This window comes from Onychostruthus taczanowskii, unplaced genomic scaffold, assembly GCF_017590055.1.
Source record: "Onychostruthus taczanowskii isolate IOZ18803 unplaced genomic scaffold, ASM1759005v1 scaffold15, whole genome shotgun sequence".
Classification (NCBI taxonomy): domain Eukaryota; kingdom Metazoa; phylum Chordata; class Aves; order Passeriformes; family Passeridae; genus Onychostruthus; species Onychostruthus taczanowskii.
In genome coordinates, this window is record NW_024498685.1 from 5903570 (window position 1) to 5919583 (window position 16014).

The 16014-nt window shown below is 37.2% G+C and overlaps 1 protein-coding gene across 2 annotated transcripts in view; it reads right to left on the reverse strand.

The window, feature by feature from the left end:
* CCDC91 (coiled-coil domain containing 91) overlaps nucleotides 1-16014 on the reverse strand; it is a 117797-nt gene that overhangs the window by 17167 nt on the left and 84616 nt on the right. For both annotated transcript variants that reach the window (XR_005952206.1, XM_041398709.1), the window contains exon 12: nucleotides 9898-10011. Coding sequence is in view for 1 of the 2 variants with exons in the window: in XM_041398709.1 (XP_041254643.1) it covers nucleotides 9898-10011 (114 nt within the window). In the remaining variant the exon portion in view is untranslated. The remainder of the gene's footprint in view (nucleotides 1-9897; nucleotides 10012-16014) is intronic.

Here is a 16014-nt window from a genome sequence, read left to right on the forward strand (position 1 = left end):
AATATCAGACCTCTGTTACTGGAACACCTCCTACCAGCATCTCTTTAAGTTATCTCTTGTATTCCCACATTCTTTTCCTAAACACTGCATTCAAGGTGAGAGTGTGTTGCTCCAGCTATTAGTTTTTCCTTCTCTCTCTCCCAAATCTCTAGCCTTCTGTAATCTCTCCACACAGATGGATCTAGAGTAAGGGATGCAATGTAAGATACAGCCTCTGTTCCAGGTAAGGGATTGGGATCTCTTGCCAGAGAAGGGAATAGTCAGCCTTGCCTATCGTAATCTCAGCTTCTGTGATGTCTCATGATGCATAGGAACTATCCCCTACACGGGAAAAATTGCAGTCTGGATCAACACAGGATGGATGGAGCTTCTAATATAAACACTGCTCCAGGACACTCAATCCCTGATGGGAATCTGGGTTGGGAATCTGGGTTGATCTGACTCAGAGAGACTGCACCCATGACTCAGACCAGGGACCAACAATAACTTACCTGTCATGGGTAAGGAATTTGAAGAAGCAGCCAATTTACCAAGGAGACAGAGGAAAGAGTGCACCAGGAATTGGTACAAGGACTTGTTCCACCACTAACACACAATGATAACTTGAATAATATAAGACACAACATACTCTAGCCTGCTACCCAATAAATGGAGTGAATTCCAAGCTTAATCTTTAAAATCAGCCCCTCAATGTGAATAACAAAGTGAGACCAAGCAGGTGGCAATTCATGGCCTAACCAACAGCACTCTTATTTGCAGACTGAATGGATTTCTTTAATCAGAGGGTGGTGAGACACTGGAGCAGGTTGCCCAGAGAACCTGTGGATGCTCCATGCCTGGAAGTGTTCACGGCAGGGTTGGGTGGTGCCCTGGGTCATCCAGTGGGAGGGGTCCCTGCCCATGGTGAGGGGGTTGGAACCCAACATGACCTCCCAGGTCCCTTCCAAACCAAACCATTGTGATTCTGTGATTCAGGTCTGAAAGCAGCAGATTTGTGTGCTCTTCGTGCCTCTCCTGGAGTAAGGAATTAGAAAGAGGGCAGAGTGCTGGATCCTTATTACTGTTCTAAGCAAGAGCCAAAAATGGTTGCAGCAGACACATTTTAACCATGCAAGCACATCAGTCCTCAACTGGAATCACATCAGCACTCCTGCTGGAACCATAAAGTCAACCATAAAATTTAAAAAACTGACTATTAGATGTAATAACCTGCAGTAACTACAATACCAGTCTAGTTACTGAAGTTAATGTAGTACTATATGGGAACAGCTCTTTTCTGTTCAAGACATTTGTAGGTAATTTAGAAGCCTTTCAAAGCAATAGTTTCACATTCACATGAAGTACTTTTCTGAAAGGCAGGTATAGGGATTTCTTATTTTATTTCCATTCATCATCATGTCAGCTGTGTAACTATCTACTTTATTAGAAATAAAATAATTGAGCAAATTTACTTAAAAGAAAATAAATACTGGATGTGCACAGTTGAAAAAAAAATAGGCAATTTAAATAAAGCAAAAGCAGTAATTTCTAATCCAAATGAGATTAGCACCCGAAGAATCTGAGCTCATGGGTTTAAAGCTACATTAGGATTCACATTTCAAGAGGAGATTTTGTGGAGTTGCAATGGTTACTGTCAGTAGATGTATCATAAAAGGAGTTATCATGATGCATGGAAGCACAAAGAGGAAACAAAGGTGCAGTCAACAACAGAAGGTCAAGGACTGCTCATCTAAACAGAGATGTTACCCATATAATGGAAGTCTAGAAAGCATCCAATTCAATAATTTCAGGAAAGACAAAATACAGATAACCAGTAGTTGAACTCTATGTCAATTCTTAGTTGGACGGAAAGCCAAGCTGCTTTTTAAACCACTTTTTATTTTTAAAAATTTGCTTTGATTGCAGTTAGGACAACAAGCATGAAGATTGGTGCATGGGTAAAATGAAATGAGTCCAGCCTCCTGACACTTCCTCAGTGGCAGAAACACCAATTACATACAGAGATTTTTCTACAACAATAAAGTCACCTTTGAAAGTAGGAAATTAGAAAATAATAGCAAGAAAAAACATGGTGGGTTTTTTCTGTCTGATAAGAGGGGCCAATAAGCCACAGTTATTTCCAATTAAACTGATGTTTGAAGGTGTTTTCTGGTAGTAATATTGTTTTCAAATCCTTTTTTACAATCATAGCCAGTTTCAGCCACTAGACAGACATCTTATTTCTCTTCTGCTGTACTGACCTTCCAAATTAGTTTGATCTAATTCTTACTACAAAAAGGGTTATAAATCACAAGGTCTTTATAATGACTATATGACCTATATGATAACTAAGGCATTTATGCCAATATTGTAAAGAACTAAAATGTTATTTCAACTGCATCACTTGAAATGTAAAGGCAGACCTTTTAGTAAGGTTTGTTTAAGAAAAACTTAAGAAAATTGACCATTTTCTGTGACAGTACTGATGGATGAATAACAGAGTAACTATGTAGAGGTGCACATATCTTCTCATAAGGTCAGATTTCCAGAGTGAATTACAGACAATTCCTCAGACAATTTGAAAACCCAAATGAATTTGCAGCAGCCTCTCCTCCACAAGGTGGATAAATCTAATTAAACTTGAGCTTCATGTATTCTTTTTCAGTCTTTACTTTAAATAACTAAATGTAAGACATTAGTTTTCATCATAAAATCTTCTCTTAAATATCAAAGGATGAGGAAATTGCACAGAAAATACTTCACATTTTAAGGAAAAAAATCTACACATATAACAGGGATTATAGCAATTGTAAAACAGATCACCTTCCACAATCTGTATTGGTAAAGGTGCTTTCACAATAGATTTATATAGGCTTTGCTGCTAAATAACAAAATCAAACATAAAACCCCCAAGAAGTTCTAAAAGTGCATTCATGATAAATCAGATCTGTATGAATATATTTAATTATGAAACATAGCACATGCCACTTAAAAAACCCCTAAAATGGGATTTTCTACCATAACAAACCCCAAAGGTCAGTGTATCAGTTAGATGCCTACTCAAAAGGTGGAAACAAAGGTCTACTTGCTTCCTTCAGACAAAATAAGCATACAAAATACACTCCATAAACACATTATGCTATTGGAAATAACCCTGAAAAACAAGGATAACCATGGAGGAAATGTGCAGTTTTAATCTGATTTACTGTCAGATTGTGTCAGATATGTCCTGCTGTCTCGGATATAACTTGGTCACTGTATTTCTTCCCTTCAAAAGCATTGTGACTGCACTGCATCTGTGCACAGAATGAAATGCACAGTTCCCCTTTCAAGTGGTAAATGCTTGTTGCACTGCGGAATAATCCCACTGAAAGTGGGAAAAGGTATGACTTGCTCTTGCCTGGATTAATCTGACCTTCTGTAAATGTGTTTTATCAGAATAAAACAGTATTTTCCAAATATTCCAAGTCTTTTTCAGAAAAGAGCAAAAATAACTCTGGTTCCTCTGGTTATGTGGCAAAGAGCCAAGCTGCCTGTCCTGGCACATCCCACACATCCCTAGGATGAGCCTGGAATTCTGTTTTCCAAAAGCACCTCCATTATTACCAAACTAAAGGGGTAATTCCACTACGAAAAATTAGAAGAGAAACTTGTTGGGGTTTTTTTGCTTTCCTGTGAGACAAACATTGCTTTTATCAGCTTGCCAGTGATTCTTAAATATAAATACTGTGGTTGAAATAGGCCCTTGTTTTCTGTAGTATCAGAAAAAATTATCTATTAAACACAAAACCCCCAAAAGTTTCTCTTTGGCTATTCTCAATTCTGCAGTATTTTGGTAAACATTAGTCAGAGAAATGTTTAGTTCTGTTTTCTTCTAAAGGTTATGAGGCACAGCTGCACAAATCATATGGGAACACACAGTAGTACAGAGAGTTTTGTTATAATGGTGACATCTCTGCTCTCAGAGTCTGACCCTTAAATCAGGATGGGAGTGCATTTATGGCAAGTGTCTGACCTTCAGGGAAACAGGGGCTGCATTAAAAACAGATCTGTCATTCCAGTGATTACTCAAGCCCTAACACGTAGTTTTTTCCTGACAGGCCGAAATATGTCCTTTAAAGCCAACAAGAACTGTGTACAATTAGCAGACAAAAGGTGACTGATTAATGTCCTCAGCTTTGCTGTCAGAAAACAAGCAGCAGATTTTCCCGAGGGGAGATGAATGTCAATGTAAATAGGAAAAATTAAAATTTGCTTATTGGCTAGCTACTCACCTCATGAAGTGAATCTTTGTGATTTGGAGGAGTTCTTTAAATAACCTATTCAGCACAAGATTTATTTGGTAGAAAACTTTTCCTCTTGTAACTTACTTTCTCCTTTGTATACCAACTTCAAGAATTATTTTTTATCTCAGTACAGCTAATGGTCACAAAAATCAATTAGGCACAATAATACTAGATCACTTTTTTGTCTGCTATAAATATATAATAAATAAATTAAACATATTTAATTAATATTTTTAAGCATTCAATTGAAGTGAATAGGCAGTAAATTACTGAACTATGACATTTATAAACAACTTGCAACCTGCAGCACAGGCAAAACCTGAATATTATAACAGAATACTTTTGTAAACTTCCATTCTACAAAACTTCCTAACATTTGTGTGATTTTAGAATTAACAAGACTTAGTTTTTAACTTTGTTGAAATTTTTTAACACTTGCAGATTATGTTCAAGGAGCCAGAATACTTTCCAAGTATGAAAAAATAAGAAGCAGAGAAAAGAATTTCCTGACCTTTCTAAGAACAAATAATTGGATACAAATCTTAGTTTGAAGTACGGCAGTGATCAATCAATTGCCTTGATCATCAGAATTTTTCTGAGACACCTGGAAATACAAAGCTCCACCGGAATTCTCGGGTGACATTCTGCTCTGTATGGATATCCCCTGACAAACAGCCATACTTGCTCTAAGTCAGTATTACATAGCTTTCAGTATTTTCATTCAGTTATTAAAAAAAAAAAAAGTATAAAGTTTGTTTGTGTCTTTTACTTCCTATGTGCAAATTAATTTTAAAAAATCTCAGCCAGTCATATAAAATGTAAATATATTTCAGGAATTGTCTCCATAGAACAGCAGGAGTTACAGAAAACTGCACAACATCTGTAGGTTCACAGTATGAATGCAAAGAAAAGGCCAACACACAGCCTCAAAATAAGATTAAGAAGCAAGGAGATTCATATACTGCAACACTAATATTATTCTATTCAGATATAGCTTATCTGCTATTTTACTATTTATTTTCAAGCCTATTTTCAGTTCAGAGATGAAGCATTGCTCTCATAAGTCAGCTGGCTTGGCTTCTCTCAGACCAGTGGATTCTGAAAATTCGCCTTACTACCTTAAAGCAATTCTTGCCTTTCCCTCTTCAGCTCCCTGGACCATCAGGTGCAGGCAGCACCTCCTTCACATCCTGGCCCAGTGAGAGGAGACAACGGGCAAGCAAAGGATGAGGGAAAAGCTGTGATCTGGACCCCACTTTACCAGGGAATTATCGCACTTCTCCTTTGCTCACATGGCTAGAATGCTTACAACACACCTCCAAAATTGCAGTCAAGCTTGGAACTGCATCACATTCAGGAGCAAACAACACATGGGAAAGCTCCTTGGAGCTCTTACAAGCTGCACTTTGGGAAAGTGCAGCCAGCTGAAGCAAACTGTTCAGTAAATGGGCCAAAGCCCCATGTGAAGCCCATAAAAAGTGGAGCAGGGGTAGGCCCAGCCTGTCTTTTTACTCCTAACAGAGCAGCAGGTACCCATTTATCGGATTTTAACCAAAAATATTGCAAAAGCAATGCAGTTGTACAGGTCAGGGAAGGGCACTGCCATGCTTCTGTTGTGTAGCCCAGGGATCAGGGTTTGGGAGCTCTAATCCTAAACCAGAGTTTACAGGATATTAGGCTCTACTCCTTGCTCTGATGTCCAGGCAACAAACAGAAATGTGGATGCATACACCTACACGTGAGAGCCTATGTATAGACATGTACATATATTCCACCATATCAGCAAGACATTTGAACAAAATAAAACTATTCATCCTTAAAACCCCCCCCGAGCTGTACTACCTCATATAAGGTACCTCCACAAGCATTCAGTATAAAAACAAACACTAGAATTTTTAAACAATTAATGCAAAAAGCTGGCAAGCACTTCCTGCACTCACTGAGGCAGGCGCAGCCTGAGGGGCTGGAATGTGCCAATTAGTGCATCTTGGGGCAATCAGCGTGCTGGGGCTCCTCACAGCTGGGCGCTTCCAGAGCACTCAGGTGACCAGAAACCACAACGCAGGGCCAGAGGTTACAGCACGGTGAACATCAGGCAACAAAAGACAATACTGATAGATAGGTCTGTGACTCTTGAGCTTACATCTGTTTTGATGTAAGCTGACTTAGATGGACTACCAGCTACTTAGATGTAGCTACCAGATGGACTTTGGGTACTCAAGGACAAGTGCTTCTTTACTCAGTTCTAACCAAACTGAAAGATTTTGCTTCCCTCTACATCTGCGTCTCAGATAGAGCTCCATGGCACATGATATGCATTGAATCCAAACCAAAAATAATGTTTATTTGGATGACAAGTGAAAGCAGTGGCTTGCCATTTAGCCCTACTTCAGTGCTGTCCTGGATCGCCAAGCAAATTGTATTCTCTTTGTCATCTGTACAGCAGTTGTCTTCTGTTAATTGCACAGTTTTTCCTTATCTCTTCCACAACCACTCCTCCCTCCAGGGACACATCTGCTGATAAGGGGCCACTGAATGTCACTGCATGACTGATAAGAATTACAGCAACCCATTGTGAGATGCTCCGCCCAGAGGGAGGAGCCAAGCATTCCCAACTGGATAAAATCTGAGATCCTGAGACAGCTTCTCCACTGGATTTCCCGAAGGAACAGCTGCCTCTTCCACTGGATCTTCAGAGAAAGACTACACCCTTCTACAGAATCCCTGCTCCAACAGAACCACACCTGATGCTCCAGGAAAACTGCAGCCACAATTCCAAATGGACTGCTACCAGCATCCTGACCAACAGGGTGCCAGGTTGTGTTCTGACTCTGTCAGTGTTGTTTCAGTTTACTGCATTGTTTATTTTATCTTTTTATTTTCTTCCCTAATAAAGAACTGTTATTCCTGCTCCTATATTTTTGCCTGAGGGCCCCTTAATTTCAAATTTCTAACAATTCAGAGGGAGGGGGTTTGCATTCTCCATTTCAGGGGAGGCTCCTGCCTTCCTTAGCAGGCACCTGTCTTTCCAAACCAAGATAAGTGCCTTTTTATCTGTGTGCTGCCCTTCACCTCATTGTCCACACCACCAGCAATAACCTGAAGCATTGTTTTGCCTTCCTGATATTTATTGCAGATGAAGGCAAAGCAAGACTGCACAGTCAAATATACCTTCAAGCAATTAAAAAAGACAACTTTCTGGACATAATGTGGATGGACCTTTTCTGGGGAAAACAATTCTGGCTAACATGTGCATTTGAATTTGACTCAGACAGATTCTTCAAGGTGATACAAATGTTGAAATAAATCTCTACAAGTTTGGTAGCTGTGGAAAATATCTTTGAACAGACAGGACAGCCTGGCTCCAGTTCAATTTTGACACCTGCTTTGGAATGGTGGTGGTTATGAGATAATCATGACATCACAAAAAGTTAAATTCCTGACTGAAATTTACTTCACATCTTAGATATCCACATTCTTAAGGTGTTAGCTGTGGCAACATTAAAAAATCCCCATTTTTCTACTATAAAAATCTCAATGATAGAACAGAGAAAATAAAACAAAGACTGCAGGATATAATTAGAACTGCTATCAACATAGTGCTATATATCTGTAAAAACCTGGGTTCATATGGCATAATTCAATGTATGCCACATCTTTATTTATTGTATGAAAATACCTGTTCCAGTCACAGGGATTTTTTTTCTTTTGGGTTTTTTTCCCTCTTGTTTTTAGCTTTAGTGTTCTTTTTTTGAAGGTGGAAAGACATGCCAACAAATCCTCCCCTGGTTTTGGTGACTTTTTTGGCTGCAATACAGAAGTTACATTTATTCTTGTCAGCATTTTAGCATGATGATATTGTTGCTTTTTGCTAAGCAACTTTCTATTAATTCAAATAATCCCCTGCTAACCAAGTACAAATACTGCTGTGCCCATGGTTTGAAGGGTTCTACAAACAGATTTTCAAAACAATCATGACACACAGTGCCCACCAGCTTTGCCAGTTTGTATCTGGGATGCCTCTGTCAATCAAAATAACACAAAAAACCTCTTCAAATGCTAGACAAGGCATTTTCCCTGAGTGCTTTCTAGGAATTCCTTACATAAGCTGCTACTTAGCACAGTCCATAAAGTATATTTATACTCTTACAGGTGTATGAGTTTTGACCATTTCCTCTGTCTCTTATGTAATTATATAAAAGCTATTATGCTTCATGATTTGGAGTTAAACAAGTCTTTCACTTCCAACCTGAATACAGGCAGTCTTTATAAAACTTATGCCAGAAAAGTCTAGTTCTCCCCTTATGTATGATTTTTAAAAAAATTAATGGATATGTGTCAACTGATCAAAAAGAGAAAAAGGTTGGCTGAAATATTTGAATATGCTCTATGAAATGAAAGGAATTTATGCTCCTACCAGATAAACCAAAGATTTTGTTTCTTTGAAGGTGATATTTTCATATATATCTGCACTGCAGGCCTTATTGACTCATTCATTTATGACACTTATGATAAGTTAAGTCATTTTAATAGTAGACTTACTTTCACCTTCCCCACAGCTTATCCTTCGTAAACAACTGACTTCAGATATGCTCAAACATCCTTATGGATCATGTTTTGCACTGGGTTCTGTTTAAACTGTCTTTCCAAATCAAACAAATCCTGCTAAAAGGAAATATCTCCGCACACAGCACAATGGAAGGAACTCACCCAACTGCAATCTTAACTAGTAGCAGAGTGAAACTTCTGAAGGTAAATCCTATTTCCCACAGTATTATTTAACCTATAAAAGCAGGGAATATAGAAGCAGAGGCCAAACTCATTATTTCTACTTCCTTCTCAGGACAACATTCCCCATTAGATTCAAGCTGAGTGATTTTGTTTATTGAGAATACTGAAATTTGATCTCAGGCTGCTACTGCCATATGAAAGAGGTTTTTAAAAATTATTTTTTGCTTATGTTTTTATAAAGTGCTTCAAAGGAGAGAAGTGTGTTATTTTTTTCTCCTCCTACTGAAAGCAAATCAAAGTGCCTTGAGCTACATTTTACTGTTTATACACAAGCATTAAACTGCCAGGATATAGCATGAATAGAACATCTGAAAACAACTTTCAGAACATTGCAACATTTCATAACAAGACCAATGCAGTGACTATAAATCACACTTAATAGAATACCAGTACATTTTCAGGTTCTCAGATAATACGGGTTGAGAGGAAAAAATTAATGGCCTTTGTCTGCATAAAAACTGCACAATAAAGTTCATTTGTGAACATAAAATAGCATCTGTTATTTGTACTTAAATATTTTCTATGATCTGAGCTCAGATCACAATTTAAATCTGATAGACAGCATTTATGCCCCATCTTTATGTTAGTTTATGTAATAAGAAATGCTATAAATTTTAACTGAACCATTAATGTCTGCTTTTCAACTTGTGATGGACTTAAAAGTCTACAAATATACATGAAGAAAGGTATAATAGCAAACTTTTTGAAAAAAATGAGTGAAAGATCTGAAGTCCTAACTCCTGATTCTGTTTTCCTGTGAATTTTAAGAGAAGTCTGAGGTTTAGCAAACTTTATCAATTTCTCAGTTCATGATGAAACCCATTATCCACTGGTAACTCACCCTCTTCTGCTCTTTAATATACTCCATCAGTTCCTCTGTTGTCCTTTTTACTGCTTCTTCGATTGCCTTTTCACTTCGTTTCTGCTCCTCCATTAATGCTTCCTTGACAATTTCCTTTCCAAAAGAAAAGCATGTAAGTGTATATGAAAAAAAAAATCACAAATGTGATAAAAGGTCATCCCTTTTCTTCCTGCTAAACTTTTATTGCCACTATACTATTTTCCCAGTTATAGTTATCCTAAATGTATGCAGTATCTTTATAAAAATTGATAAATTCAGTATTAAAGAGTAAATAAGAGAGAGAGAAAAAAAGAGATAAATAATCAATTTAAAGCTATATTAATAGAAATACAATGTTCCCTGAGAGCTGAAAATAATAAAGCAATTCAGGTTTTACCTTCCATCAGGAGTAGGGATGGCAGGGATTTACCAGGTGCTGTTATCAGACCAGACAACTTCAATTGGAAGAGACCTACAAGATCATCTGCTCCAGCTGCCTGAGCCCTTCAGGCCCAAGAATTAAATTGTTAAGGGATTCTCCAAAAGCCTCTGAAACACTGACAGTCTTAGGGCATGAGCAGCTTTCTCTGGAAGCCTCTCCCAGTGTCTGACCACCCTCTCCTAAAGAAGAGTTTCACAGCGTCCAGTCTGAACCTCCCCTGATGCAGTTTCAAACCAAAGTCGGTTTCTAACCTGTGATACAAGTTATCAAAGCTTCATGTAAACTTATACAAAAACTTGTCAAAATTGTTAATTTGCTTCCAAACTTTGGGAATTTCCAGGGACATTCTGTACACAGCAGTAAAAAGCAGCAAAAGATGCCCACCCACTCCCCTAAATTAGCATTACCCTCCATCAAATGCATTGCAGTAGAGAATGCCAGGAACCACTTCCTAAAACATCCCTATCACCTGCAGTATTTGGTTAAGGAAGCAAATTACTGGGCTAAAGTCACTGTCCCAAACCTGAAGTCCCAGCTTCCCAAAGCCACTCATGGAAAAAGTAAAGATACAGCAGTTTATCAGTTCTGTAATTTGCTTTGAAGAGATTAATACAATAAGTTTTGGAATTTTTTTTCCATTCTAACACGAGTTAATTAATCCAAGTGTTCTGTTTCCAAGCTTCAGGAGAACAAAATGACAAGACTCGGATTCCTATAAATCCTGAAAATGCAACATTCTCAGAAAGCAAAAAAAGCACCCAGAAAAAGTAATCACATGATCTTAAATGATTTTTCAGGGAGATCAAGAGGAAGATGGAGAGTGCCTCAGAAATTAGAGAGAAATTGGCAATTCCTATGCCTTTGTTCTAGACATTCCAAATTCGAAGAAACAGAAACTCTAGTGGTGTACCTGAAGAATTAAGCAGGAAATGGAAAAAAACCTCAGTGGTTCAAACAGGAACACGACATGACTTCTAGTGTATTTATTCACATACATGACTTATGATTTTTTAAAATTTTTAAATCAAAACTTTTAGAAAATCAAAGGTAAATATAAATGGATTCCTTATTACTCTTCACTGGTTAAACATAACACTGCATTACCCACAGATTTGTTTGCAGGTTTGCTTGACTGCAGAGCAATACAGACTTTTTATAATACTTATTTACAACTTGGATTTGGGGGAATGGGGAAGGCTGGCTGGAGGACAGGTGGAGTTCTAAGGTTTTGGAAATAGAAGATATTTATGAAGTTGAATAATTCATCTGTATATTTAAGAGTGGCATTTTACAATATGCTATTAGTGTACAAAATGAATAATCCACCAAATTGGATCAAACTTTTTTTTTTTTTAAGTCCCTTCAGTGGAAGTTATTCAACTGAAAAAGAAAGCTCTATTTCTTACCTTTAGTTGTTTGCTCTATTTCAGCCAAAATGGAATAGTTTCTGCAAAACTACACTTCTGCTATTTTTATAGCAGAAAAAGTCTAAAATCCCAAATTTAAAACGTGTAACTATGTAGTCCCCACTGTTCTGGAATGCAGTACACATGAAAATCAGTTGTGAAAAGTGATTATGATTTTTTTCTGTTTTAATTCAGTTTACTAAACAAAAATCCTGAGAAAAAGGTTTCTTTCACTACAGAACTCTGGCAAGACTAAAAGAAAAGGTAGCAGAAAATTACATATTACAGAAATATGCTGTTCTTATAATTATATTCTCATGCCAGTTTAATTTGTCAAAAGGTCCCAAAATACTGTCTCGTGTTAGAATGGAAAAAAAAATTCCAAAACTTATTGTATTAATCTCTTCAAAGCAAATTACAGAACTGATAAACTGCTATATCTTAATGTCTAGAAAATTTTACACCCATAAAACACTTACAATCAATTGAAGTATGTTAAGTATCCTTGATAAGATACTTGAAACACTACATAGTCCAAATAAGTATTTGGGCTATAAAGTACAAATAAAAACATAATTAAATTCTACAAGTCTATTAATAAAATGGAAGAAAACAGAAACCAGTAGCAACACCCTTATGGTACAACACTGGTTCATTACACTGACATTAAAACAGAAAAAGTAAAATTGGAAAGAATTATTTTTCATTTCTGCTGGTACTGGCACAAGTCTCTAGGGCTGTGGTTAAATCACCATCCCTGCAAGTATTTAAAAAATGTGTAGGTGTGGCACTTGGGGACATGAGTTGATGGTGGCCTCGGCAGTGTGAGGTTAACAGAAGGACTCAATGATCTTAAGTGTCTTTTCCAACCTAAGTGACTGTGATTCATCTACCACATTAAGTGCTGATGCATCTTCCCAATTTATAAACAATTCTCTGTTTCAGACACTGATCACCTCCTGTTACCACCTGAGAATCATCTCAACACTTACTGTCACCAGACAGATCCTGTAGCCACCAGACAGGACAATCTCATGTGACTGCACAAAAAGACTCCTGCTTTAGTGGGCTTCATCCCAGCGTTTGGATTTACCAGACTGCTGGCAGCTGTCCACAACACTTTTCATTTGTTGGGGTTTTTCTGTGATTATTCACAGGATGAATCATACAGATCCGTTTCTCTGAGATCCCAATATCTGTTTCTCATCTGAGCTGAAATGTTACCCTGCTGACTGGTTTCAGGAGAAATGAAACAGTGCCATAAAACACACAGCTTTCTTCAGAGGTCATGCATTAAAAACCAGCCCCTACAACCTCTGACAACGCTCCTGGTTTGCATGTCCCGTACCTGCAGTTCAAAATGGGCAAACAGAGAGTCCTGTGAAACGACGACACTCGAGACTGTCAAAAGACAGCTTTGCTGTGATATCAATAAATGGAAAGAAAACTCTTTTATCCCTTGCACTCAGTTCATAAGTCTTCAAAGAGCAAACACTGGACAATAGCTCCCTAGTCAACTCAGTCATAGCCTTTTGATCTTAATCATTGATAATAGTTTTTCCTTCTGTGACAAGAATCCTCACTTCTTTTATACAACCTTCCACTAAGTGCTCTCCTCTAGGTACTCAGTTACTGTCTGTCTTTGCTCTATTTCTGCCATTAGAGCAAATTATCAACTAATATAATGGTATTTAAGTTCAGATATCACCTATTACTGTTGAGCAAAGCCTTAGCTGCAGGTACATTCTCTCATGTGTCTACTTTTCCTTCATCTCTTTGCTCTTTCCTCTAATGCTATATCTACCTTCAGACACTATCCTAACTTAGATTTTGGTTGTAAAGGTAAAAATTGGCCTTTATTTCATTTTTAACGAGAAAGGGTAGAGCATTATTTGAGCCTCTTAGTGCTATTTTAATGGACTCAAGAAAATGGAAAAACCCAGTTTCCTGTAAGAAGGTAAGGAAGAACACTCCACAAAGTGGCACTTGAAGTGCAATTCCTCTCTCTCCTCCCCTTATTTTTTTTACATATTTGATCAGTGGCTGGAGTACCAAATTATAGTCAAAAAGTTGGCTTCGTTACGTGACTCTCTATACATGTGCTTGACATGACACCAGTTAGAAGATTAAGAATACCTAATCAAAAATAAAATACAGATATTCAAATACTCAATTGACAAATCACAGTCAACCATGTATTAGAAATGACAACCACACAATCACAACATATAAATGTGTACAAAAACAGAAAGAAAAAGCAGTGTGCTCGATACACCAGAGAACTCCAGACAGTATTTAAAAAATAAAACAAGCCATATGTTGCTTTGCAATTTTATAGGAAAATTCTTTTGTTTCCACACAAGGATCAGGTGGCAGTACTAAACTTTATCTAGGAAATGCAACCACAGACTGCAATGTTAGTGGTTTTTCAGAAAATAGTAACCCTCAAATTATAATGTCTGTGGTTACAAACTACTACAATCTACTTCTGAACTCAGACATGGTTAAGGTCTGTGTGCTGTGAACTATTCCTTTTCCAGACTTTGCAAGCATATTAAAAATAAACTCATCTAATGGCAGGGATCTCTTTCCACTCAGCCCTGCTGAGTTGTGTCCTTCCTCACACATTCAAGATTACACAGAATTTTCTTTCAGTGTGTCTCCACAAACACTGGCCACACTAATGTTTCTGCTAGATGGTTGAAAAACAAGAAGTAAAACTGAAAATGATGATTTGCTACCTTCTTGAGAGAAATGTAAGCACACACTCCCACTGGAAGCTGAGCAATAAAGGCAAGAGGAAGAGGAGAAGATTTCCTTTGAGGAGCAAGTTCTTCTCCAGCACGTTGTGTGATACCATGTTATCAACAGACATTTAGTTAGGTATTGGGATTTAGAGGAAAAAACCCCAACAACTTCCTGTACGAGTTCACAAAATACTGAACATAAAGAGCAATGTTACAACAGTCCAAGCCTGTTACTGAAAAACCATTTTGTCTTCCAAAGATTAGCACTGACACACCCAATCAAAATCCTATGGGGTTGGAAAAAGTTATTTCTGAAAATACATTAAAAAATATGCCACTTTGCTAAGTACTTCAGAAAGAGAATAGAGGGAATATTTCAAATTCTGACTCCTCCACAGGACTCCGCAATCCTTGTAAAAGATGAAAAAAATAACAAGTGGACAAAGAGAGATTGATAAATATAATAGTTTGTATTCCCTTAACTGACAATGCCCTCAAAGCTCTGTATATCATAAATACAAAGAGCTTTGAGGATAAAGAAATTAAATTTCAAGGAAGTTAAATTATTATTATTAATATGTTAAAATTCTCCCTAGAAAAACAAAAACCGTAGAGGAAGGGCAAGCAATGTCAATATAGGTAAAAGTTGATCTTCAGGTAACAAATACTATAAACAGAGTGATTAATGAGGAAAAAGAGACAACACCAAACCTTGAAACAGAGGCAAAAAGCAGTTTATAGCCTATTTAACAGAGAAAGTGTCATGGAGTAAAGGGCTGGAAAGTTGCAACAGTAATTATAGCAGTATTTACAAAGGAGAGAAAAAAAATGCATTAAAAATAAAGGAAAAGTGGGAGCTTTGAAGATTGAACCTTGTTTAAAGATTGCACCTTTCTCTTTAGATATGATATTTTATTTCCTACAGATATGATGCCAAATGCATGCTGTAAACAAAAAATTATATTTGCAACTAGATCTGAAACAAAACCGTGATACAGTTCAGAGCAACAAGCAACACAATTGTTCTTGAGGGTGCAAAAAGTATTTGGGAAGTGGGAAAGGAAAAAAGAAAGACAAAGAAACCTTTGAGTGATAGTGGTGCATTTATAAAGAGACATCACAGAGATTTATCAGGGTTTTCATGGTGTACAGAAACAGCTCACAAAGGGGCAAGATGACAAGACAAGACAGATGTATAATCCCCATATATTTCCTCTTTTCCCCTCATAATGTCTACCAAAAAATTCCTTCAATATCTACTCATTTGATGCATGAGAAAAAGTGAATGCATTTTTTACAAATTACAGGGCTAAGAAAGGGCCAATTAATAGCTAATAAATCTGACTGAAAGCTAGAGTGCAAAATAACTTTTTAGAAAACCTTTTTTCCTTTTAGTCCTTACAACCTTCTCAAATTCAGGGCAATTGGGAAAATATTTAGACAAAAAGTAATTTTCAACAAGAATTTAACAGCTAATTTTAGCACTTGTAGAAAAGAAACAAAAACCAGATCCTTAGGAACA